The sequence below is a fragment of the Chelon labrosus genome (assembly GCF_963514085.1).
Source record: "Chelon labrosus genome assembly, chromosome: 4".
Taxonomy (NCBI): domain Eukaryota; kingdom Metazoa; phylum Chordata; class Actinopteri; order Mugiliformes; family Mugilidae; genus Chelon; species Chelon labrosus.
The window spans coordinates 24,261,062-24,286,576 of record NC_140340.1 but is presented as its reverse complement, the minus strand read 5'-3'; the positions used below and the strand labels follow the sequence as shown (position 1 = coordinate 24,286,576).

The 25,515-nt window shown below is 40.1% G+C and overlaps 1 protein-coding gene across 1 annotated transcript; it reads left to right on the top strand.

Moving 5' to 3' along the window:
• Positions 1 to 942: 942 nt before the first annotated feature.
• Positions 943 to 24,441, top strand: nisch (nischarin). Its single transcript, XM_084543766.1, has 28 exons — positions 943 to 1,623; positions 2,386 to 2,469; positions 2,728 to 2,910; positions 4,051 to 4,099; positions 4,927 to 5,090; positions 5,178 to 5,273; positions 5,427 to 5,522; positions 5,607 to 5,759; positions 7,229 to 7,297; positions 8,033 to 8,218; positions 8,980 to 9,108; positions 9,401 to 9,514; positions 10,386 to 10,569; positions 12,299 to 12,417; positions 12,735 to 12,856; positions 13,800 to 14,072; positions 14,271 to 14,572; positions 14,728 to 14,927; positions 15,148 to 15,584; positions 15,738 to 15,913; positions 16,947 to 17,010; positions 17,894 to 18,032; positions 18,146 to 18,296; positions 18,926 to 19,045; positions 19,126 to 19,287; positions 19,650 to 19,822; positions 21,203 to 21,393; positions 22,812 to 24,441. Exons 1-28 carry the CDS (start codon positions 1,543 to 1,545, stop codon positions 23,137 to 23,139), a joined length of 4,545 nt encoding a protein of 1,514 aa, XP_084399892.1. The 5' UTR covers positions 943 to 1,542; the 3' UTR covers positions 23,140 to 24,441.
• Positions 24,442 to 25,515: the final 1,074 nt, after the last annotated feature.

The window sequence follows — 25,515 nt, the reverse complement described above, 5'->3', positions numbered from 1 at the left end:
CATTTAGCAGAGACTTCAGTTAAACTGTACTTCCTGCTCCAACCAGATACTTCTGTTCAACTATATTTAAATCGATTTAGTTCGGTTTCCGCCAGCAAATCACACACCATGACAAACCTTAAGAAGCCTGTGAGTCTGCAGCTGCACTAGTGACCCCATGTGGCAGTAATTTATACTAAGTAGAACAATTTGAAGCAAAAGAAGAGGCAATTGTCTGACTGTTGTGAAAACTGAAAATTCAAAATGTAAACTTGACTGATTCTGAATTTCTGAACTGTCTGCCGAACAAAGTGCAGAGGTTGAGCACATCCTGCTGTAACCCCACTAATAATGACACATGCTGTACTGACCTATTTTTATACAAGCAGTCATCGCCATGTCTTCATTATCCTAATATAGTTACCTTAGCAAACTGGTTTTTAAAGGGGGTTACAGCAGCACAAAGCAACACCACTTTCATGAAAAATACAAAGTAAATGAATGAAATAAAAACTTAAAATATAGTACATAATCTGATGAGGAGATTCTTAAGGAAGAGAGTCTTAATTTAAGAGTTTGTGGAAAACAGTACTTAATTGCAAGTCAGCGTCACGATACACCTATCATAAAAGATTTTTGAATTTGATCATAAAATCAATTGAAATCACAAATATGTCTTTAAAATTTGTCTTCATGAAGACACACACACTGACAAAATTAAAAAAGAGAAATTGCAGCACTGTATAAAAAATTGCTTTTATTATTTTATTAATTTGGAAGAGTACAAGTTAAAGTCCTTGATCATTGTATTTGGTCAATAGTAAACTACTATCTATCTATCTATCTATCTACATTTAATACTTTGAATTCAAAAAGAAATGTATACTACTGGAAATAAAGGAATTGCTATGCAATAAATTCTTGTTATATTATTATTATTATTATTATTATTATTATTACAGATTCCATGGATGCTTTTTTTCGGATTATGCTGCTGTGTCAACCCTCCCTTTGTTCTAGTTTTACCCATAATAATACTTAATTACAGTGGAGCCGATGTTTATATAGTAGAAAATCGAAATACAGTGGAACTAAATTGTTCAGTAACATCATCGATTTGCTCATATTATTCCTTTGTTTTCCACTGTTACTGGGCTGCTGTGAATAGAATTGTCAGAATAGTCTCGCGGTAATTCTCGCGAAACATATTTGAAATACGAGATCTCTACAATCTAACCAAAATGTCGTTTTATTCTTTCTCTCAGTTTTATTGAGGACAACTTCTGAATTTTAATTATCGAATTGGATTATCTGAGTGCTCATACAATAGCTCCGCCTTTATTAAACACCCAAAAAGTAAAACAAAAACAAATGTCTGTGCATTTTTAATAAAGTTTTGTGAAAGATTTTTTTCAATCAGTCAGCTGCTCCGTTAGGGACCACAACAAACATGGCGCCTGGATGCAGCTGACGTGATAGGAACGGTAGACATCACCTAAAGCTGTTTTAATTAGGACTTTTTATTACTTCATAACAGATTGTATTTTTAGTCCGTATTTAAAGATGGAGTCCTCTCCGTTTCCAGAGGAGGTTTTAGAGAGAAAAGTGTCCGTCGTCGGATCGGAGCTGGTGGAAAACTACACAGTAAGTGACGTCCGGTTTTCTCTAGCTTAACGGCAGTTAGCTTAGCTTGTAGCTAGCCTGGCTTCATAGCTGTCAAATGTGACAGCAGCTTAATGTTTAAGTAATTTACTCAACAGTACGCATATTTAATACTTTGTACATTTTACTTTATTTTAACATCACTCTAGCCGTTGTGTTTTTATCCTCCTGCTAAAAGAACCATGCACTGGAGCACACCAGCTAACCGCTTACTGCTAACCGCTAACTGGGCTGTTACAGTTTCAAGTGTCATATCGAAAGTTTGCAGACCTGACAGTCAACTAAAGCCTTTTCTTTACGTGTGAGGGGTGCTATTTAATGACTGAAGGTTATGTGCTGTTAAGCCCCATATTGGGTCGGACAGCAACTGGCGTGACGGATAAAAATTGCATTTGATAACCAGAAGTAACAGATTCCAACAGTTGATCTAGTTTCCTGTAAGTTAAAGACACTGTATACTGCAGTATAAGGAAAAATCTAGCTGTGATTAAGAGCTTTGGTTAATAATTTACTGTAAAGCTCATTCCCTTAATTATTCATAATTTTTTCTAAGGACTCTAGGAGTCAGAAAATTAAAACTTTAGGTTAGTTAGTTGCCGTAAAGGTCACACACAGAACACCTGTCTCTTTTCAAAGCTGGTTTCCTGTGAGTATCCTTGTTGATTTTTATTTTTCCATTTAATAAAGAGAGCGTCCATAAAGCTCACCAACCCAGCACTTATATCAATCATATTTCTGTTTCAGGTCTACATCATCGATGTGACAGACGGGCAACACAGATGGACTGTGAAGCACCGCTACAGCGACTTCCACGATCTCCATGAGAAGGTAACAGACTAGAGCAGATCAGTTATCAGCTGTTTGCCACTAGCAGTAGTTCACATGCTTGTTGTTGTTGGTTGGGTTAATCAATAAATCATCTATAAGTTGTGAAGTAAAGATGTCCATCCTAATTTCCCAGGTCTCACTGAGATATCTTCATACGTCTCAAAGATTATCTGTTTTCAGTAGTATAGAATAGAAACGGATGTAAATGTATTTAGCATGTTATTGAAATTCTTGTACCATCCTGGTGTTTCTCTCCAGCTGACTGCAGAGAACAAGGTTGACCGGCGGTTGCTTCCTCCTAAGAAGATGTTGGGAAAGAACTCGAAAAGTCTTGTGGAGCGGCGGCAGAAGGAGCTGGAGCTCTACCTACAGACACTGCTGCAACAATTTCCGCAGTCCACACCCACTCCGCTCGCCTCCTTCCTGCACTTCCACCTTTATGTGAGTACCTGCCTTCATACTGCTGGAAGGTAGATCCAGTGATTTGTTTCCATGCAGCCACAAAAGCAATAGTGAGGTCACACAATGATGTTGGATGACAAGGTCAGGTCATTTCCAAAGCATCATTGTGTGACCTCGCTCACATTTGGTTTAATTTCAAAACCAAAGAAGCTGTTGATACAACATTGCTCAAATGTGTGATAGATACTGTGTCAGAGGAGATCCCGATGTACTAGATGTGTACTAGGTTTGTTTATATCTCTATGTAATTATAATTGTATGAAACAGGAATATACTGTATACAAAACTCAGGTAGGTACAATTGAGTGTGCAACAAAATCCAGATATTGTGGAGGTCAGTATGTTCAAACATCAGGACACTAATTAGTTAAGAGGAGTCAGCAAATCGTGGAAATGTCCACGATTGTCAAGTGAGCGGTCTCTCGTTCTCTGTTAAGGCCTCTGATTTCTGAGGTTGTTTATTAAATATGTACTGTGGCTCATTTTTTCTTGCATGGATCAGGGTTAAAAGTACATGTATTATACATTTTTAAGTAGCAGTAGCTTCAGGCTTTTTCACGTTAGACAGTTGTCACGTGATGTCAAGAGCAACAGCAGGCTACTGTTGTCCCAGTCCTCAGACTCCTGCACCGACAGAAAAACCTTCTCATGTGAGATGTGATGATCAACATGTGACTGGGTTAAGTCCCAATAAGCACAGTAAATTTTGGTCTTTTTGTTGTTAATTATTTCACTGAATTAGTCCTTTTAACACTATACATACTCACTTGCTAGTTCATTAGATACACTAGTAAACACTAATGTATTCTAATGTAACTGCCCTGCTCCAAGTCTTAGTTTCATGAAGGTTCTTTTATTAAGTATTTGTTTAAAGGAATTCAGAGAGCTGTTATACAACTGTGTTTACATTTTGGAGGCTGCATAGTACTATTGAATCATTTGTGTTGTAGCAACACCTGTTTCTATTATTTTGACAACCCCATTTCAGTCAGTGGGCTAGGCTAAATAACAGAAACACTGTAGTATTCAGTTCATTCCTGTTTAACAACAGGTGTGGTCTTGTTCCTGAACCTAAAGTTTCCTATAACTTTTCTCTGTCTCTTTCTCTTTCTCTTTAAGGAGATCAATGGCATCACAGCAGCACTGGCCAAGGAGTTGTTCCACAAAGGTTTCTTCTTATCTAGTGTTTCAAGACCTGTTAACAATTAATGAAACTCCTTCAGTGGAGGGTTTTTGTCTCCACTGTGTATTAGCAGAAGTCGCACACTGAACCAGAAAGCTCTGACACCCAAATTTACTATCTGTTTGCATATTTTTTTGGCATTATTAGGATGTGCACGTGGCAGACCTAATGGACCAAGGATTTTATCCAAAACTGAGATAGCACAACATAAACTGACAAACTGTGCTCAGTTTAATTCATTTCTTCATATAAGTCTCCTTTTATTTTTGCTTAAAGAATATGTAAATACCAATTTAAATAATTTATGATCTCTTGCAGCTGATTAGTGTTCACTCTAAAAAAAACTTTCCTCTTTCCCTGGCTATCTGCAGTTAACCCTTTTAACACCTCGGCCTTAAAATGTCTGCCTGGACGTTTTTGCTTATTTTGACTATGTAACGGTCAGAAAATGTTCTGTGATTTAACTTTCAATATCTGGCAGTTATTTACAATTTACTGCACGTTATAAGAGTGTAATAACCTTCCAGGAGAGGGGCAAGTGAAATTAATGTCACCATACTTACTGTAAAGTGCAGAGTCTCAGCTTTCAGAAACTGTCTCGTCTGAACTTTTCCGATAGGGCAAACTGTGATGTAACTAAGGTAATCCAAACTGCGCTTGCACAAACAAGCCACCGGCTACACATTCGGTTGTAAAGGGTTAATGTTCAGGCATCCGAATACTTCACTACTGTAGTTTGCAGAGGTTGTCACCATCTGGCTTATACATTTTCCATAGAACTGACTGATGAATCTTGTGTTTGTTTGCTGCAGGTGAGCAGTTGCTTCAAGCTGGCGGGGTGTTTTCTCTCCGTCCTCTACAGCTCTACTCGGTCTCCCAGCAGCTCCGACTAGCCAAGCCAACCTGCTGCAACGGAGATGCCAAAACAGACCTGGGACACATCCTCGACTTCACCTGCAGGCTGCGATATCTCAAGGTTACATTTTGTACAGTCACACTGTTTTGTTCTCATTTGGGAGCAGAGGTGTTAAATGTTCTCACTGACTGAGTCTCTCTCGGGCAGATTTCTGGTTCCAAAGGTCCAGTAGGAACCAGTAACATCCAGGAGAGCTGTCTTCCCTTTGACCTGTCTGTTTTCAAATCTCTGCTGCAAATAGAGGTAACTGTCAGTCCTTTAAATATCAGTATGCGTTTAGGATTAGGATTCCTGTGCCACTCATATTAAATACAAACCATTTTAATTCCTTATGTAGCTTCCTCATCAAACATTGATTTCTGAAAAAAATAAAATAAAATCTGTGTCTGTCTTTAGATCAGCGAGTGCAGCGCTCAACAGATTCAAGGTTTGCCGTCTCTGAGGTCGAGTCTAGCAACTATGAGTGTCCACCGCTCCACAGAAACTATGATGGTACAGTTAATATCAAGTGCAGTGCTACAGGTAAATTGTTGGGTATATCATGTCTCGTACACTGATGTTTACCACACCCTTCAGTCAGTCCTGGTCCCGGAGGCAAGCGAGTTCTCACAGTGGGAGCCTGAAGGGGCAGAGTCTGGGTGTCCCGTCACTGCTGTCATCCCTGCGTGGAAAAACATGACCACCCTGGACATGAGTCACAACTGCATCAGCTCCATCGACAGCTCAGTGGTGAGACATACACAGAGTCGCTAGTGGCGTTTAAAAATTACAGTTGGCAGTTAATGCTTTATTTTTCCCCACAGAGAAATCAGGAGAACAAATACTGTTCATTTAAGATGTCATCTATCAGAGAGATAATACATAATAATATTAAAAGATAATGCATAATTTGATTTTTGAGAAGAGGAAAATCTTTGGGCTGTAATACAAAAGAATTGAATTGAATTGATTTATTTAAACTCGAAAAATCATTGAGGGCTTAGCCCTCATTTACAATGATGTCGAGTAAACACACATATAACACATATACAATATCATGAAAACTAGTTATTAAAAACAAGGGCATGAAAATACAAAATGATCTTTAAGCATGACTTTAAAATTATCAAGAGAAACAAATGAATCAAGTTTAAGGCTGAGTTGCAGGGTATTCCAAGATGAGGGAGCACAATAACTAAAAGCAGTTTTACCAAGCTCAGTGCGCACATGTGGAACTTGCAGCAATAACCTGCTATTCCGAGTTTGGTAGGGGTTGGAATACCCAACTAAAAGGGAAGAAATATACATAGGGCGCTTTCCGGTTAAGGCCTTATAAATAAACAAAAAGAAATGCATATCCCTTCTATGAGATAAGGAAGGCCACCCAACTTTTTCATATAAACAGTGTCAAGAGCTTTAAGAGTAGTGACAGAGGCATGCCTGTAAATCACATCTCCATAGTCCAGAGAAGAAAGAAAAATAGCTTCAACAATCTTTTTCCTACAAAAAACTGGGAAAAGGCCTCTATTTCTAAACAAAAATGACAATTTCTGCCTCAGTTTACCTACAAGACTGTCAATGTGATTTTTGAAAGTAAGTTTTTCATCCAGCCAGATCCCCAAGTATTTGTAATGTGAAACTCTGTCAATATTGGCCCCTTTTAAAGTAGAAATGTTATTGCAGCTAACATCTCTAGATTTAGTAAAAAGCATATACTTAGTTTTATTTGCATTCAGCATGAGCTTAAGACTGTTAAAAGCATTTTGCAGAACATTAAAAGACTGCTGCAACTGTTCCATGGCCAGGTACGCAGAGTCAGCAATACAATACAGAATTGTATCATCTGCATAGAGATGTACAGAGCAGTTTGATAGTAGAGGGATTATGCTATTAATGTATAATGTAAAAAGAATCCAAAGTGTCCAAATACTTTTCCATCACCCTGCACATGCAATCAAACAGATATTTTTAAAAATATTTGAGAAGATATTTGGAAAATGTGCATTTCTTCTGTAACAATTCAAGTCATTAGTCTGGTGTCCTTGTTCCATAACTTCCAGTTTTATTTACACTATTTGCATCATTTAAAAATACCATCATTGAAATATTCTTTGTATCACCATCTGTCTGTACTCAAATTACTTAAATGCCCCCTTATGTGAATAAATGCTCCATTATTCAGTTTCTGTGTGATGACGCTGAGTTTTTCTCTTTTGTAGAAACTGATTCCTAAAGTGGAGTTTTTGGATCTGAGCTACAATCAGCTATCCTCAGTGGAAAACCTTCAGGTGTGTGTCCGCTCTGCCAGGACAGTCTGGACTCATGTCAATGTCTACATCATTTCTAGGTCAACTAGCAATTATTTTAATTATATAATTATTTTCTGGTCCTTGTTCAGCAGCCTGAAAAAAACTCAATATATTCAGTTTAATGATAAAAAAGAATCAGAAACAAAAAAAATATTACTGCGGAAAAGAAACTAGAACAACAGAAATTTTCATATTGACATAATAGAAATGACTATCACATTGTGGGATTTGTCCTGGACACATCATAAATGTTTTCTGCAGAAACATTTTAGTTGTTGACTTCAGGAAGATGGAAGGTTTAAATTAATTTTGTTTATATTGTAATTATTTATGACCATTTTAATGTGTGTTGACATAAAAGCAGTTAAATGTTTTTAAATTTTAATCAAGTGACTTTAGGCCTAAACGTTTTTTTTTTTTTTTACATGTAAAGCAATATTTTCGGTTGTGGTTTTCCTATCACCAGTCAGTGTTTTACATTAGTGATGAACTGGGTAAAATGTTTCTCTGAGAAAGTATATTTTTATGTCTGCCTGGTTCTGGAGCAACTGAACAAAGTCTTCAGTGATAAACCAACTACCTTTGTCCTTAACACTTAAACTTCCTGAAGCAGCTGCTGGAAAAGCCTCCTGACAGCAGTTAAAATAAAGACAGATCCATAGTTTCTCAGTATAGATACTGTATAAAAGTGAACTACTTGTTTTGTGGTTGCAGCATCTGTACAATCTGGTCCACGTGGATCTGTCCTACAACAGCCTTCGGGTCTTGGAAGCTGCTCACACCCGTCTGGGGAACATCAAAACGTTGAACCTGGCTGGTAACCAGCTGGACCAACTGACTGGTCTCACCAAGCTCTACTGTCTGGTCAACCTGGACCTCAGCCACAACCAGCTGGCCCAGGTAACAACACCAATACATCCTGATGATCAAAGTGGCATCTCTCCACAAAGGCCTGGCACTGGACCTGACATTCGTGTGAATGTTACTTAGACATGTACCACCCATCTAGACCAGACCAGGCACCCCAACCCTATAGCAATGAGACTCCCTGATGACAGCAGTCATCCCCAGCAGGATGCAGCCTGACACAGACACACACACACAAAAACGGTTTAGGAACAACTCAAAAAACATGGAAAAACAGCACAAGTTGTTGACCTCCACTAGATCCCAAACTCAAGTATCAAGTATCTGTGGGATGCACTGGAACAAGCCTGATCTACGGAGGCCCCTCCCCTCAACCCAAAGGCCCCCACTAACAATATTCTGTTGCCAGACACCACGGGACACCCTCAGAAGGCCCATGTCCATTCTCTGATGAGTCACAACTGTTTTGGAGACACAAGGGAGGCCATAATGTTATGCCTGATTGATGTATCCTGCACAGTTTATCATTATGTTGCGTTAAAGAAAAATATAATTTACAAAAGATATTAAGGAAATAAAACACTGCTTATTAAACCGTTTAAACCTCTTCTCACTTCATAAAATGTCTTATTGATAAAATGCCCAAATCATTACTTTTAGAAAAATAAATAAGACACACTCATGAACCCTTGCAAAATAACATCTGGCCCTAGTTTTTATGAAAAATCCAGATGTAAAGAAGAATCAGCTGAGATTTGTTTTAGTTGTTTTAACGTCTTTGTCTATTTTTCCAGTTGGAGGAAATCAGGAATATCGGCTCTCTGCCATGTTTGGAGAAGCTCAACCTGTCTAGTAACCCCATGTGCATCATCCCAGACTACAGAACCAAAGTCCTGGCCCAGTTTGGAGACCGTGCAGCAGAGGTACACCATCAAAACCACCGCATTTTTTGTATAATGAACCTGTTACCACCAGTACTTCAGTGGCTTTTCTCTCTGCACTGTTACTTTTAATGCTAATGTCAAAACAGCACAGATAAATGATCAATCCTAGCAACAATGCTTCTGTTTTGTTAGGCTGTACTGCTGCCACTACTGCTTATTCTCCATGTTTTTATATTGCTATTACTATTAATTATAGTTTAGGGTGAAATAATAATTGACACCTTTAATTGAAATAATTAAAGGTATTAATCATTTCTTATTACGTGTTCAGGTTTGTCTGGACTGTAAAGTGACAACGGAGAAGGAGCTGGACACAGTGGAAGTGTTGAAAGCCATTCAGAAAGCCAAAGAAGTCAAAGATAGGATGAGCAGCAGCGACAAGAAGGTACACACTGAGATGTAGAGCAGGAGAATCAGACGAGCTGAAAACAGTTTGTCTGGTTATACAGTGTTAACATTACCAACAGTATGTCAAGTACATTATGTATTATGTACATTTGCACTAAATAATATTCAATGTTGAATAAATAATAAAAACTTTGTATATCCATTGTAAATATGTAGTTTACAACTACAGTTTCTTTTTGACCAAAACTATTTTATTTCTTGTAAGATGATTTTACTCAACTGAATATTGTATTTTAGCATCAGAAAAAGGAAGGAGGCACAACGTCTAAAAGTTGTGAATGATCTTGGTTAGCTGTGCTGTAATTTCTTTAAGGTTAATTAACCCCAAAATCTGCTGTAGTGGTTTCATATCTCTAACCTGATTGTAGACCAGTCATCGTTGATTACTAACAGATCTTTAAACCTGTAATATTTATGTTGTTTTACTGAATACACGTGTTAACAAATAATAATCCGTGTTGTGTGGTGTTGTGAATAAGGAATTACAAGTGGACACATACAAGCTAACCCCTTTTGGTTCAAGAATGTTGCACATCAGCAGCAGGTGCCTCTTTGGAGCAGAACGCATAAAACTGAAAACAACAACAACAACAAAAAAAAAAATAATATCAAAGTGTTGTCAGTAAATGCTCACAAAAATAAAACTTTTTTTCTCATGGGTTGTGTGTAAACTATACAGATTCAACTTGTAATTTTCTCTGGTCCACACAGTACTGCTTGAATAATTTATGTTATTTATAAGTCAGATGTCTGTGTCTCTGCTGCTGATGGAGCTGCTGGTTGTAGATTTAAGATGTGATTTATAGATGACTCCTCTGAAGGCTTCCTCCTCTCTGTCCTCTTGTCAGATCAGTGAGGAGACCAAGCTGTCTGCTGCTGCGCCTCCTCCTCCTCCCCTCTCCTCCTCCCCTCCTACCTCTTCTTCCTCCTCCTGTTCCTCTGCTGTTGCTCCTCCTGCAGTTATGCCCTCCTCCTCCTCCTCTCCCTCCTCTTCCTCCTGCCCAGCCCAGCAGACTACCTTCCCAAGCCAAGGTAATTATGCATGTATCAGGCTGTGCAGTGCTGAGGAAGGGGAGGTTGATTGGTTTTTATACCTGCTGAAAGGAAGCAACTCTGATTAGCACTGCACCGACTAACGCAGACATTATTTTTTTCCGCTCTATTCAAGTGAGGCTGTTACCTTATGTTCCTCTGAGGAATTGACAAAAAATGTATCAAAGCCTGGATCATTAAGCTGGAGTGGAAAAAAGTAATGAACCTGCTGCTTTCACGCCTCGTAGTAGAGTCTTGTTTTAACCTTTAAACCAGATCTTAGCAGCTTCAAATGTCCTGTTAAAGATGTTTTGCCACCTTCTCAGACTGAAGTAGCCTGTCCGCTGCTTCACCGTTTATAACTTCTAACTCTATCTTATATCATAAACGTTATCTCAGCTGACATTTATAATTCATCACATGTCCTGATTAACTTGTATAACACTGTGAAGTCAGTGGATTTATAATATATATAATATATATATAATAATATATATAAACAGCCAGTGGACGAGCCAACATGTCACCAAACCTTATCTTAAGAACTCATCCTTCATCCAAACGTCTTCAAATAATTCAGTGTGGAAAGAGGAGTGGAGTTCAGTCCAATAGAGTAAATTCTTCAGCCAATAAATAAATAAACCAGCTCCTTCTTATATAGACATCATTCTCTCCTTCCAGTCTCCTTTCTTTTTTTTTCTTTTTTTTTATACATTACATTATTACCTCGGGATGTTATGTGATTTAGATACAACCCCGCTGTCTCTGTGTTTCATGTGTTATGTGTGTAAATCCGCTGCCACGCATGTCATCCATCTCATCATCCTTTGCGATTTTGCTCTTCTGAGCTTTTTTCTGTGAATGGGTCTGCATGCTATGCAGCAAAAAACTTTGCACCCAAACGTCTGTCCAAACGTTGATTTATAACACAGCCTTCATAATTGTGACGTGAAAAGAGGCAGACAAAGCGCACAAATGAGACGCAACTCTGAAAACACACCCTCAAGTCACAGACATTTCTATTCGCACTGGATTCGTTTTATCACAGGACCTCTCTGGACTAGGGTCAGTAATTTTCAGTGTAATTTTTACTTTAAAGATTACGGACATGGCCGATTCACATGGGATTTAAATTACAGATGACCTCTGACATTATTCCAGGCAACTAGAGGCCCCCAGGTAAACCTAGTTCCGTGCAAATAGGGCTTATCTCTGGACTTCTTTAGACCTGTAAAGACCTACTCCTAATAACACCATTATTTCCAAGAAAACACTTGCGAAAAGAAAAAAACACTTAATCTAACTGTAATATAGGAAAAAATATCTAGATGCGGATACGTTTGATATTGAGAGTAAATTAATTAAAGAAGGTATCATAGAATACTCTATGGATATTCAGATTATGCTTCAAAGATGTTGTAAAGTTATAAAATACTCTCCACTTGACATCTGAAGGTATTAATGTTTCCCACAACACAGTAACAGATGTTCATCCATCTTTGGCTGTAGGTCATGTTTCACTGGCAATGCTTACTAACCTTCAATAAGCTGTTACCGCCAGCTTTGCACGAGTCGTATCTATGCTTGTTATGTATTGAACACAATGTCATTTGTTTTAAGTGTGAAAATGCGCTGCACAAAAACACACAATTTAAAGCCCAAACAAAAGAGTCTGCAGATCTTTCCACCACCAGCTGATCTAACGGATCTGTTTGCTTTCCCATTACAGAGGTGACGAGCAGAGAGGAAACCCCAGTTCCCCCCGCCGTTCTCTCTCCCGTGGACACCCCACCTCCCCCTGCAAGCTTTAACACCAACACGCTCCAGCTTTCCGATGATTCTGCCCAGGTCAAACACACACGCACACCTGTAGCACTGGGGAGAGAAATGCGGATGCTGTTATGTTAACAACCAGTAGGATGTCTGTTAGGCTGATGATAGGAATTGAAGGAATTGTACAAATGATCTAGAATTAAACAGCTGAGAATGAAAATTGTGTTAAAGCTAAGTTCTAATTAGCATCTTAAGTGTTAGCATTAGTTAATCTTGCAAAAACAACATGGTAACCTATTTAATAAAGTACAGCAGAGGTGATATGTACAGATGGAAGTAGAATTATTTTATAACCTGCTGGTTTAAATGTTGTTTCATGTGTTTATCTTTAGATACAACAACCTCTTGTCAATGTGTCTTGTGGAGCTCCCACGAGTGTTACCTCTACCACAACTACTACTACTACTAATACTGCTGCTGCTGCTGCTATTTCTACTACAACTGCTACAGTCTGGTCAGTATCAAATACATCAAAACAACTGTGGAAAAAATTATGTTGTTATTATATTGAGTTTTATTTTAAAGGCAGATTAGATATTTTAGTGTGACATACTTGTGACAAAGAAAGGAATTTAAAATGTCTCACTGAATAATAGCAGTATTAATCTTAATTTCTAATTGTGCGTCACGTACTTGCTGTACCTATGTTATGAAGGCTTTTCACTGGCATAGACAACTCTGCACAGGCTGGTTGAAGAAGGAGTATAAACCAAGCTTTAGTGATAAAAAGACAACATGCGATCATATTGATGTATAAGTCACGTGCGGTTAAATTATGTATTTCCGCAATAATCACCATTATTACCAGAGATTATGGTGTGGATGGAAACTTCCAGGGTGGGAGTTATACTCTGAGTTTTGTGCAGGTCTAACTAACACCAGGGCGGAGATCAATCAATAATATTTTAACGTGTGTGCCAAAGTCACGATGCACACACATAAAGCACTGCTGCTCTTGTGCCTGGAGCAGCGGAAGGGATGCAGTAGAGATAACCGCTGTTAAAATATTCAGCACCCCAGATGATGTTGGAGTTTATTTGCATACAGAGAAACTGAAATTTGATCTGGAGAGCTGTGTGGAGACGCATATTAATTCCAGGTCAGAACACACGTACCTAAAGCTGGTCTCTTGTGATCAGATTGCCCAGATTGGATTTTAAGCAAGGTCTGATTAAGCCCAAAGCAAAGAGACAACAATCTCTCCTTCCCTTCCTTTCCTCCCTTCTTTTCTGTCTATGCATCTACCCAGCCTTGTTTGTTTTTTGTGCGTACTATGATCTGGATGACAGAGAGTCTTCACTCACTTTTTACTCACTAAAACAACAGATGACATAAAAATGGTAAAATAAAATACAGAAAGTAAAACTTTTAAATATTTGTTTCTTTCTCTCCTCCAGTTGCGTCTGCTCCTCTCCCTCCTCCAGACCAGTTGAAAGCTGTTGCTCCTCCTGCAGTGCCACCTGGTGTCCTCTACTTCCTACTCACCTACTCTCCCTGTCATCCTCCAACAAAGACTTCATGGCTCAGCTCTCCCAGCGCCTCAGCTCCACCCTGAGGGAGCAGACGATGAAGAACAAGAAGGTAGAGGAGGAGGAGGAGGAGGAAGAGAACGCGCCTGAACCCAGAGAGGTTCAGTCTCCTCCGGAGGGCACCCAAGTGGGCAGTCTTAGGTAATTCAACCAACAACCATCTGTCATGGGATCCCTTAAAATTTACCATTATTATTATTATCTTGGGTTAATAAAACGTTTCAGTGCGTGGAGAGCCTGTTCAACAATCCAGTGGCATTATAATCATGAGGGAAAAAAAATAATCATTCAAAGTACAAAAAGATGATTCTGGGCACTGTTTTATGATCATTACTTCAGTCCAGGCTCCGGGGACGGCTACTTTGAGATGGGCCTGGATGACTCTGTGGAAGAGCCTCTCTGCTCCTCCTTCTCCACTTCGCTCCCTGCTCCTGTTGCAGAGGACCCCGGTCACCATCAGAGGGAGCTGTGTGAAGAAGAGGAGGAGGAGGGGGAGACACAGGTCAGCGACGTTCTGTGGTGCTACTGTGTTCAACTAGAGGAGGAGGTGAAGCAGAGAGTGGCATGTCTGGTACTGACAGACCAACTGCTGGGCCTGCTGTACCTGCCACATGATTTCACAAGGACCGTTCAGGACAGAGGTAAACACAGACCAACAGATAAACTTTATTTTAAGGGATCACTTTCATAAATGTGAGATTTGGTCTTTTTTTATTCCAACAACAAGAAAAGTCACAGTGTAATTCAGATGCCTGCTCCTTGTTCTAAGTGAAGCAATCTGTTCTCCTGTCCTCAGACTGGACCATGGAGGAGGTGCTGTCCAGTCTGCAGGTTGACCTCCTGCTGCCATACTCCCAGCTCCAGCTCTCCTCACAGGCTGAGCTCCCTGAATCCTGCCTTGCCCTCGGTCTCCAAGCCAGACCAACTCGTTGGTACATCTTCTCCGAGGCTGAGCATCTCCGGCAGACTAGAGCCAAGTTAGCGGTGCTGCTCCAGGTCAGAGAGAAGCACATTTAGAGTCCTTCAATTTACATTCTGCTCAATTTTCCATCTCTATAGATTTTTTTTTGGTTTTGATTATATTAATATTTGTTGCATTTTATTTGTTTTTATGTATTTAAATTAAATACTGTTTGTTTAACCTGACAACACAGTGGTGAAGTTCATTAGTTAACCTTTAATTTAAATCCAAAACCATCTCACTTGTGTCTTCCAGGAGTGTCGCACTGATCAAGAGCTTCCAAGCACTCCTCAGGTTCTTCCCCGCTCACTTATAAACTCGTGGGAGCTGGAGGAGAGTCAAAATGCCAGGGGAGGTTATGTTGCCCACCTCCTTCCTTCCTCCTCATCCTTCTCCTCTGCATCCAACACACATCCTCTGCTTGAGGACATCTTGTCCAAGGAACCCAGCCTTCCCTCTCTCCTCTTCCTCACCGACCGACATCTCTGGGTGCTGAAGATGGACTTCAGAGAGCTGGCAGACAGAGAGAGGAGCGACGTTGGCCTTCATCACTCCTCCTCATCCTCCTCCTCCTGGTGCAGGATAGTTCGTGTGCCCCTTGGCTCTGTGGTGCTTTACCCAAGAGAGAGAGATCTTCAGGTTGGGGACAGAACCGGTCACACATCCTGCCCCAACCCAGAACATGGCTGCAGGTGCTTAGACATTGAATATAGGAATAGATGCTCCAACACAGTAAAGTGATCTATAATTATTGAAGGAAACTGATTTCTTATACATAGTTTTTCTCTTCTTTACTTTTTTAATATCTGATCTTATATGTGTTTTAAACGTCATGTTGTGTCCAGGAGGACTCATTCCGTGGAGCTGCTGCTGGGCGATCAGAGGCTGTTGCTGCTCTTTCCTCTGGCCAAGGACAGGAACTCTTTCCTGGGGGAGCTGAGCCAGGGGAGAGCCTCTCTGGAGGGGTTAAAGGTGGTGGCACTGCCCAGGCTCTGTCCACACCAGGGACAACTCACACAAGGTGCAGAAAGTTGAACCTTATTTCAGCTCATTCTGTTGTTGTTTTGTATCCTAAAACAAAGACAACTGGATTCTTCACAACTGGTGAAAAGTTTAGGTTTAAATGGAAACATCTGTGGGTGTCGTCAACCTGAAACTCACATGACTAGTGTCTGTTAATGACCTGATATACTCACCTGGAATTAATAAGTTTATTATTACTGATTAACATCAGTGGTGTCTTCTTTTTACAATTACTGGTAGGGATGTCCCGATCAATATCGTGGCCCATCCGGGTTTTTTTTTTTAGCTGTGTGGAAGAACTTTCCTCATGGAAATGCAGGCAGTCAGACAGAAATTTGAAGCTTTGAAGCTGTACATCACTAGTGATGTAAATAGCTCTAGTAAATCACTTAACAGTATCATGGACAAACAAACACTGAACATTACGTCTAAAAGAAGAGGAAAGCCTCCTGGAGACTCAAGGAGACAAATATTCCAGAGAGGTTTAGGGAGTTCACGGCATTGGATGACCAGCCCATTTCTGGAGTAGAGAACACAGGTTTTCTGAAGCCACGGTACAGCTACCCTCTCTATACTACATTGACTTTGACAGTGCTATTTATTGGACTGAATCCAGTCACATGTAGGAGATTATGAGTAAGACAAGAAAAGACTTTAGGAATCTCCAGGGCAGGGAATTTAGGACATTTAAGATCGGATCGGGACTCGGATTGGCCGATGCTGAATATTAAAAGATCAGTATCGGATCGTGTTGCAAAAAAACTTGATCAGGAGATCCCTAATTAGTGGCTGTTTCCAGCAAAACATGTGACCCCTATTCACACCTACATCGAGTTTCGTTAAACTCCCCACCAGTCATTTAGAACTGAAAAGGCTACCTGGATGATGGTGGAACATCTCCAAGAATAAAGTCCAGCTGCCTTTGCTTTTGGTTTGTTTTAGATTCACTATGACCTGGATGACTAAAAATCTTCACAGACATATTGTATCGTATTACTTGGCTGCTGTTTGACTCCTTGTTGTTATTTCAGGCTGCTACAAATCCAGAGACCAGTTCTGTTGTACCAGTACCAAGAAGTCTCATACCTCCAGCAGGTGAGCTTCTAAGGATTTATGTTTAGTCCAGTTTAAATAAGGCTATCTCCACACAACAGCAGAAGCTTTATTCTTCAGATTCTGCATCATTTACACCTTGGTGTAATTTGATTAACTCTGTACAGCCTGTCCCAGGTTCACGCTGAACTTATAACATTTTGTACTAATGCCTTCCAGATAGATTTTCGTTTATCTGTAAAAAAAAAAAAGTGTAAAAGTATTTATCTAAAACAAAACCCTGATGCAGCATGAATGCTGATAGACGCCAGTTATGATATGGCTCGAGTTTTCATTACTGTTATCTACTGATTTTATTTTTTCTCAGATATACCAGTATGACTTTTCATCTTTTGTGACAAGTGATAGGAAATGTCAAAGATATGTTTGAGGTCATTTAGAAATTGTATATTGTACTTCGTACTTCGTACATGGTCGCAATTCTTTAAGAACTAATTTAAGCATTTCTTAAATACACAGGTCAGCCATAACATTATCACTAATGTTATGTAGGTCTCCCTTGTGCCTCCAAAACAGTTGTGACTCATCAGAGAATGGACATGGGCCTTCTGAGGGTGTCCTGTGGTGTCAGGAAACAGAATGTTGTTAGTGGGGGGCCTTTAGGTCTCATGAGTTGAGGGGAGGGGGCAATAATGCTTTTATCAGAGATGTTTGACAGTTCACCTTCCATTCACACACTCACACTGTAAAGAGCTGCCAGGAGCAAGGATGAGTTTACTTTTCTTTCCCAAAGACATTTCAGCCTGTTGGAGGCGGAATGCAGGAATCAAACTTCTAACATTAAGAGATGACAAACACCATGAGAGACAACTATCTACTTGTTATCTACTGCTGTTGAATTATTATGTATATATTTGCTTTTCAGCTGGGACTCCTCCCGTCTTCAGGTGGAGGAGAACCAACCATCACCCCACCTCATCCCGGGTCTCACCCCAGGACTGAGGCTCCTGGCTGGGCTTGAAGGACAACAGCTGCTGACCTACTTCCATAGATATATAGCACAGGTAAGATAGACATGCACAAACACCAACACCACATCCAAATAAATAACACCAACACCACATCCAGTCCAATGTTGTCTTTTTCTTTTTTCTTTTTTTTTTGCTGCTTAAATCAGTCTGAAGCGGAGGAGGTGAGACAAGTCCTGTGGCTCTCTGTGGTTCTCTACAAATCTCCCGAGGCTGAACTCACCTGTTGTCTGCTGCTTTCCACTGACACAATCTACTTCCTGTTGGAAGACTCCGCCACCACACTGGGTCATCACTCTGGTAGGAGGAACAGACACGATCAGTTTGATCCCAATTACTCCTGGAAGTCTCTCTTATTTTACTGCTGCTGCTGATAAAGATATTGTTAAGTATATCTCAACTTTTGCACTTCACTGCAAGTTTTCTAGTTTTAGAGGGAAATATTTTGAGAATAACATGTACAGTTACTGCTCTGCTACTGTCACTACATTGCTAGCCTTTTGGTACGTGTATTTACTGTTACAGCTCCTCCTGAAGATTGAAGAGGAGAATAATTGTAATGTAGTTGTAGGCTGTACAACCAAGCCTGCTCCCAGTAGACCACACACTGGATAGTCTCTACAGAAACCATGGAATCTTTAATATGTGTGCAATAGTGTATAATTTATGTTTACATATATTTATTTTTACGTGCAATATTTATACTTACTCCTTTGTCTAGTTTTTGCACTTATTAAATGTTTACCTTTTTATCTCCTGTGTGCGCTGTCCTTAAACTGTCTGCTGCTGCAACACTGCAAATTTCCCCACTGTGGGATAAATAAAGGATTATTTTATCTTAACTTATCTTAAGATCTTAGAGGGGCCTACATGTGGCTGTACTGTTTCAGTTTTGTAAAATCAACTTTGTTTCCGTCTTTGCCTGTCAGTGTTGGACATATCAGACTTTGGGGATCCAGATACTTGTCTGTGCTGCTGTTTATCCATCAGACTTTCTGAGTTGCTGGCTGTCAACGTGGGACTGTTTGACCAGTACTTCAGAGTCGTAGGTGGGTGAATTTATTAGAGATTATATGTTTTTAATTTTAACAGTGAACTGCTGCTAATTAATGATTCTCCTTCTCTGCAGGTCAGTCCGCAGATCACATTGTGTGCTGTCTCAGCAGGGACAGTTATGGGACAGGCGTGTTCCTGCAGGAGCTGATGTCAGCTCTCAGTCTGCAGCAGCAGCTTCCTCCCCCTGAGCCTTCAGACCAGGATTTTTACTCCCAGTTCACAAACACAAGCACAGGTAACCAGGCATGAAATTAAATGTCTGTGTCCCAACGACACACTTGAGTTTCGCGTCACCCTTGAAGCCTTTTCTCATTTTGTTAAAGTGATACATAAATACCACATTTCATGACTTAACAGATGCACTTTCATCCCTGTCAGGAACTTTTTTTTCCTGACAGAGTGACACTTTTGTGTCTTGACCACTTGATAGATAATTTAGATCTTGGTTCTGTTTTTGCAGTTAAGTCTGTTTTCTTTGGCACAAATATGAACTTCAGAAAATCCAGACAAATTAAAAGCCAAACAATTTCCCGCAAAAGTAAAACCATTTTGTCACATGCCTAATCTAAAAAGATTTGAACTTGTGTCTCCTTGCAGGTAAAATGCAGAACTATGAGCTGGTCCACAGCAGCAAGGTGAAGTTTATTTATCCCAGTGAGGAGGAGATGGGAGACCTGACCTTCATCGTGGCAGAGAGGAAGACTCCAACCAGCGTAGCTTCCTCATCCTCGCACTCCTTTAATGTACTTCTATACCTGCTGGTGTTCCAGGTGAGAACTTCTTTCTCTGTGTTTTCTTATTGTAGGGAGCTTGAAACTATTTCTAAAACACTTCACCCAGCAATAAAACATCATCTCTGCTTATTGTGGCAGTTTTCAGATACCATCAATGAGGGCAGATTTTGTTTTTGGCCCAATAGTACGGCACTTGACAGCTGGTGAATTTAGTGGAGTATTTTGCAACTAGCCAGATTTATGCTTTCGTGGCTCCATACCCTAAGCTGTAGCCTGGCATTCACCTCCCCAGAAATCTAACCACACATCACTACAGCAGCTGTGATTGGTCCGACGTGCATTGCCTTATCTACAAATCTCAATGGCCAAACAAGCAATGAAAATTCTTCCTCCTCCTACCTCCTACACACCATCTACTCAAATTTCTTTTTATTTTTTTCTGTAGTGATTTCAGTAAAAGTAGCCATTGTTCAACATGTATTAACTTCATCTCCAACATGAGCTGCTAATAGTCAACCGCCATTGTTTAAAGTACACAGGGAATCTTAACACCGCTGACACATCAGCGACTAGTGTCTGAAGGCTGATGTGGGTGCATGCTGAATGAACAGTGTGATCCAACGGACACGGTCGTCTAAACGACTGGCCTGCATCCGAAAATCATAAGAAAAGTGCCTCTCGTCATATACGTCCCGCATCTACCACAATTCTTAGCGTATGTGACGTTAGCTGCAGTGGGAGGGGCCTATGAGGACTTCTCCAGAGTTTGGCGCTTGAGTTTCTCGTGGAGTATAAATTACCTGGCCAGAACAAGCTTTGTTCTTGTTCTTCTTCACCTTGAGAATAAGAACAAATTTCTTGTTTCTTGCGGCGTGTCTAACAAGCTGTAGCAGCGCAATTACAGAACAATGAAGCCAAGCCATACACCGATCAGGCATATCATTATGACCACCTTCCTAATATCGTGTAGGTCTCCCTTGTGCCTCCAAATCAGGTGTGACTCATCAGAGAGTGAGAACAGCTGCTGCCATCAAGGAGTGTCATTGCTATGGGGTGGGGGTGCCTGGTCTGGTCTAGGTGGGTGGTACATCTCTAAGTAACATCCACACCAATGCCAGGTCCAAAGGTTTCCCAGCAGAACATTGTATTGTCACAAGATGGTCAATGTTAGTTACTTCGTCTAATCACTGCCATAGGTTTTAATGTTGTGGCTGATCAGTGTAAACATAGATGGACACCAGAAACGGAGCTAAAAGAGACTCATGCTTGCTAACAAGTGCAACATTTCAACTTAATTCCTGATTTTAATGGTCACAACCTGCTACCACAGCTTCCAATGGCCAACAAAATCATTTATTTGGTTTAAAAATTCCCTTTGTTATGAGGTTTTTCTTGCTTTTTGTTTCTTTCCTGCAGGTCCAGATCCCCAGCAGTCTGCCCAACCAAGGCTCTGCACTCTCAGGTTCTTCCTCTTCTGCGTCTGGCTCTCCCCCATCTCCTGTTCTGCAGCCCAGGACTCTGATCCTCACCAGCACCGATGTGTTCCTATTGGACGAGGACTACGTCAGTTATCCACTGCCCGACTTTGCCAAAGAACCTCCCTCCAGGTGAGCGCACATGAAGTTGTCTTTGCATCATAACCTTTTGAAAACTATATTTGTCCAGGGGATTCACTGAAGAGCAGAATTATTTACGCTAATGTCTTTCCAGTTGGAAGGAATGTCCACAAATATAACAGCGGTAAAATCATGTCTCTTCATCATGTGTTAGTTACAAGTACAAAAAAAAAGCTGTTTGTTTGTCTGTAGAAGAAAAAGAGGAAGAAGAGGCGACTCAGACTAGCAGGGACGTGCAGACAGTTTAGTCACAGAACGTGAAGAAAAACACAAACAGCTGAAATCCATGTTCACTGAATGCAAGGAATCGAAGCAAAAGAGGTCCAAGATCAATGAACAGACTGTGTTAATTATATGACATAGTTTATTAATGTAGTATATTTTATAGTATAGTTATAGGATGTTGCAGTATGAAGCCCTCTGGCCCACGGCCTATTATGTTTCTGTTCCTCATTAGTGGAGCCCACCCCAGGGATGTCCTGAGTTGATAGTACAATGACAATAAATTTTGTCATTTTGACAATAATTCTGGGTCTGATTTTCTCTCAGATTTTCCTTATTTTCTGTACTTCATGTAGGTCTTAAATTTAACCCATAATGGTCTTAAAAAGTCTTAAGTTTCACTTGTTCAAACCTGCAGAAACCCTGATTGAACCCTGACTCATTGTTTCATTTCCAGTTGTCAGGAGCACTGTAACTGGCACAGCTGCAAACATTTGAGCCAGAATCCATTTTTGTGATTGTTTTCAGGCTGTGGCCCATGAAATGACATAATGAACCCCTCAGCTCTTCTTCCACCTGGGGAAACGACCATTAATGAGGGCAACACCAGCCTTGATCAAATCAGATGCAGACAGGAACAGGATTTCATTTAGCGTTTTATTTCATTTCCCACCATTTTTAAACATTTGAAATTCTAAATGTAGTTTTTACAGAACTCAGAGGCAGAGCAGAACTGCTGCATCATTAGTTTGTTGTTTAGATCAACTAAAACTTCGGAGTGCTGTTTGTTTATTTTTCTCTGATTCACCACGGTGTAACCAAGGAAGGCATTTCCATGAATCAAAACCAGCTTTGAACCTTGGACATTTTTAAACTCTCTTCTTCTCCATCATCCACTTGGAGAAAATATTTCAAAATTATTTCTAATAATGTTTTTTTAGTTAGACCATTTATTCTCTAGTCTGATTACGAATAATGGCCTGGTTGGTTTTTAATTTGAATCACTCACATAAAATAATACCTGGATTTTTAAAAACAAATAAAAATCTAGCTAATGAGATACTAGATGTAAAATATGTAATCAATGAGCCATTTTCTCAATGAAAAGTAGCATAACTTGATGTTTGATGTCTTAGACTATTAACTGTATGGTAGTAATCTTCCTCATCGTCATCTTCCTCCTACAGGGAGCGGTACCAGCTGCGTGAGGCTCGGAGGATTCGGGATCTGGACCGTGTCCTGCTGGGCTACCAGACGTACCCTCAGGCTCTGACTCTAGTGTTTGACGACCTGCCCGGCCCCGACCTGCTCTGCCACCTCACCATGGACCACTTTGCCGCCGGCGGGGAGGAAGCTCTGCCCAGAGGTGGCGGGGCCAGCAGAGGTGCAGAGGGCGAGGTGCAGTGGTGCGTCTTTGTGCCTGGAGCTGACAGCAGAGAGAGGCTGATCTCGCTCCTTGCTCGGCAGTGGGAGGCGCTTTGCAGCCGGGAGCTTCCTGTGGAGCTCACTGGCTGATTGGTTGACGACGGACAGACGGACGGATAAAATAAAATAATCCTTTAATTTTTCCCACACTGTTTTATAGGCCTCAATATGTTTCAAACGCAGAAGCTGGTACAACTTGGTCAGTCTGAAAGTAGGAGAGATCAATAGAGAGGCTCAGATGAACTGGTTCATGAGACAAATGTGTCTACCTGTTCTCTATGTTCACTCTGAAAGGTTGTGTGGAAAGCTTGCTGTTGAAGCCTCTACCTAGCTACAACTCAGTGCTTTTCAATAATTAACAAGTACAGAATAACACGGTAGACTTTCAGTTTGTCCTCAGAGATAGGCATCGGAGTTTCCCAGAAAAGTCTGAGTGATAGTTAAATTCTTTGTTTACAAAAAAAGCAGCAGTCATTTTGTAGTGGAAAATGCGACAAGCACTTTATTTGAAGCAGATTGGGGCCTTGACCTTTTCAGTTTGGAAGCAAAAAAGAAAAACGAAGGTTGACCGACTCAATGGACACTTTACTACCATTGAATTAAAGACTCTGGAAGCATCCTGGGACCTCATATGGAATAACTTCATCTTCCTGTTAATCAAAACACATGCAACAGCCTGTTTGCTGTTGTGTTGGGAGACGTCATTGACAGACAAGGTGATGTTGCACAGCAGGGGGCACTGCACACAGTCCATAGGAGTCTCCTCCAAAGGAAGGTAATATTGGAAGCCGAGAGAAGCTGCTAGCCTAGCTCTGTCAAAAGCGGAAAAAAAGACATCTCTAATTCACTCCAAACTTATTTGATTCACTTGTTGTTATTTATGTAAAGTTGCTTAAAAACCAAAAGTGTTTCCACTTCAGCATGTGTTCAGTCTGGTCTAGTAGCACACAAACAAACAGACAGAGCTGGTTAACACAATCTGCTCCCTGAACCTTTTATTTCTTGCACATTGTGACGGAGGAAGCAGTATTACCGAACTGTATAGTGAAGCTTTCTATTAATATTATATTAATATAATAGTTACTTTGGGACAAATGGATGTTTTTCATCCTGATTTTGTACTAAACATGAGGGTCCTGATAATATTTCCAAAATGAACTTTGAAACGTCACATTAGGATTTTCATTGAGTTTTAATTTTATATTTTCTTTGATTTGATTTTATTATGTTTTTGTACATTATTATTATTATTATTATTATTACTATTATTGAAGTGTAAAGGCCAGTGTTGGATGCTTGTCACCCTTAAACACTGTTTATGTTGTTTGTTACGTGTTGTTTTCTTCCTAAAGGGAAATGCCACTGAACTAATAAATGAAATAACAAATGAAACTGTCCAGTGTCATAATGATTCCTATTTTGTGGTATGGTTCTTCAAAAATCAGCAGGGCTTAGCCACAGCCTGCTCCCTTTTCAGCTGATTAAGGGATAAAGAAAAGCAGACTTCATGATATTTGTCTGGACACGATAACTGATGCATAGTTCACCTAATGAGAATGTGTCCAATTGCATTTTTCTGCTCTTTACCTTTTAATAAACTCAACAAAAGTTAGAATTCCTGTCTCATAACAAACCTCTGTACTGTGTTTACATCTGTGATATGCCTTCATATTTGTAAATACTTCATGTCAGGGAGTATTCATACCAAAACTGGTGCTAATCTGAACACAAAGGTCTGTGCTGTTGCTTCAGGTTCCAGAGATAAATGTTGCAAGAAATCTGAACTCTCATTTAAGTACTCAGAGATCAACACTGCAGTCAAAAAATTAGCCACACTGGAATTCCCCTGAACAGTTTCTAATTTTTAGAAGGAAGAATAATTTTATTTACTGAAGGATTTCACTCAATGTGGACGGAAATATTTGACTTATAGGGCCACAAAGCAGGAATTGGTTTGGCTCTGATTCCCAGACTTGATTTAGAGCCATTTTGATTGTTGAAACAAAAGAAACACTTTACATACCAGCTATCTTGTACTTGTCAATATCTGCACATACCATAATTGGGTAATGTAAGTATTAGATAAATGTTTATTATGACACTAAAAACTGGCAGGTAAACAATACAACCACTGTTGAAGTGGTAGGTATTGTCTAATATAATGAGCAGCATTAAGGGACTGCAACCCTATGGGACCAGATTTGTAATTTGAATGCTGTTCACTAGGACTTAAGGCACAGATCAGATACAGATCATTTAGCAATGACGGTGAAGATTTATTGTATATTTTGCAGCAGTAGAAAGACCTTGAGATGTAAGTCCTGAATTAAGTTCATTCTACTGTGGAGGAAAGTGAATTAATGTATTTTATTGTTTTCTAGGACAAAATTGGTGCTGATCTGTGGTAAATGCCTGATGTTCAGACGTTGTCCTGGGTGCAGAGATACACAGTTCAACCTACGGTTT

What these genes read in the sequence shown, in the direction of transcription:
- nisch (XM_084543766.1), top strand. Translation starts at nt 1,543, where the DNA reads ATGGAGTCCTCTCCGTTTCCAGAGGAGGTTTTAGAGAGAAAAGTGTCC. An exon ending in CCTCAGTGGAAAACCTTCAG is followed by an intron (nt 7,298 to 8,032) that starts GTGTGTGTCCGC and finishes TTGTGGTTGCAG; the next exon opens with CATCTGTACAATCTGGTCCA. An exon ending in AAGGACCGTTCAGGACAGAG is followed by an intron (nt 14,573 to 14,727) that starts GTAAACACAGAC and finishes TCCTGTCCTCAG; the next exon opens with ACTGGACCATGGAGGAGGTG.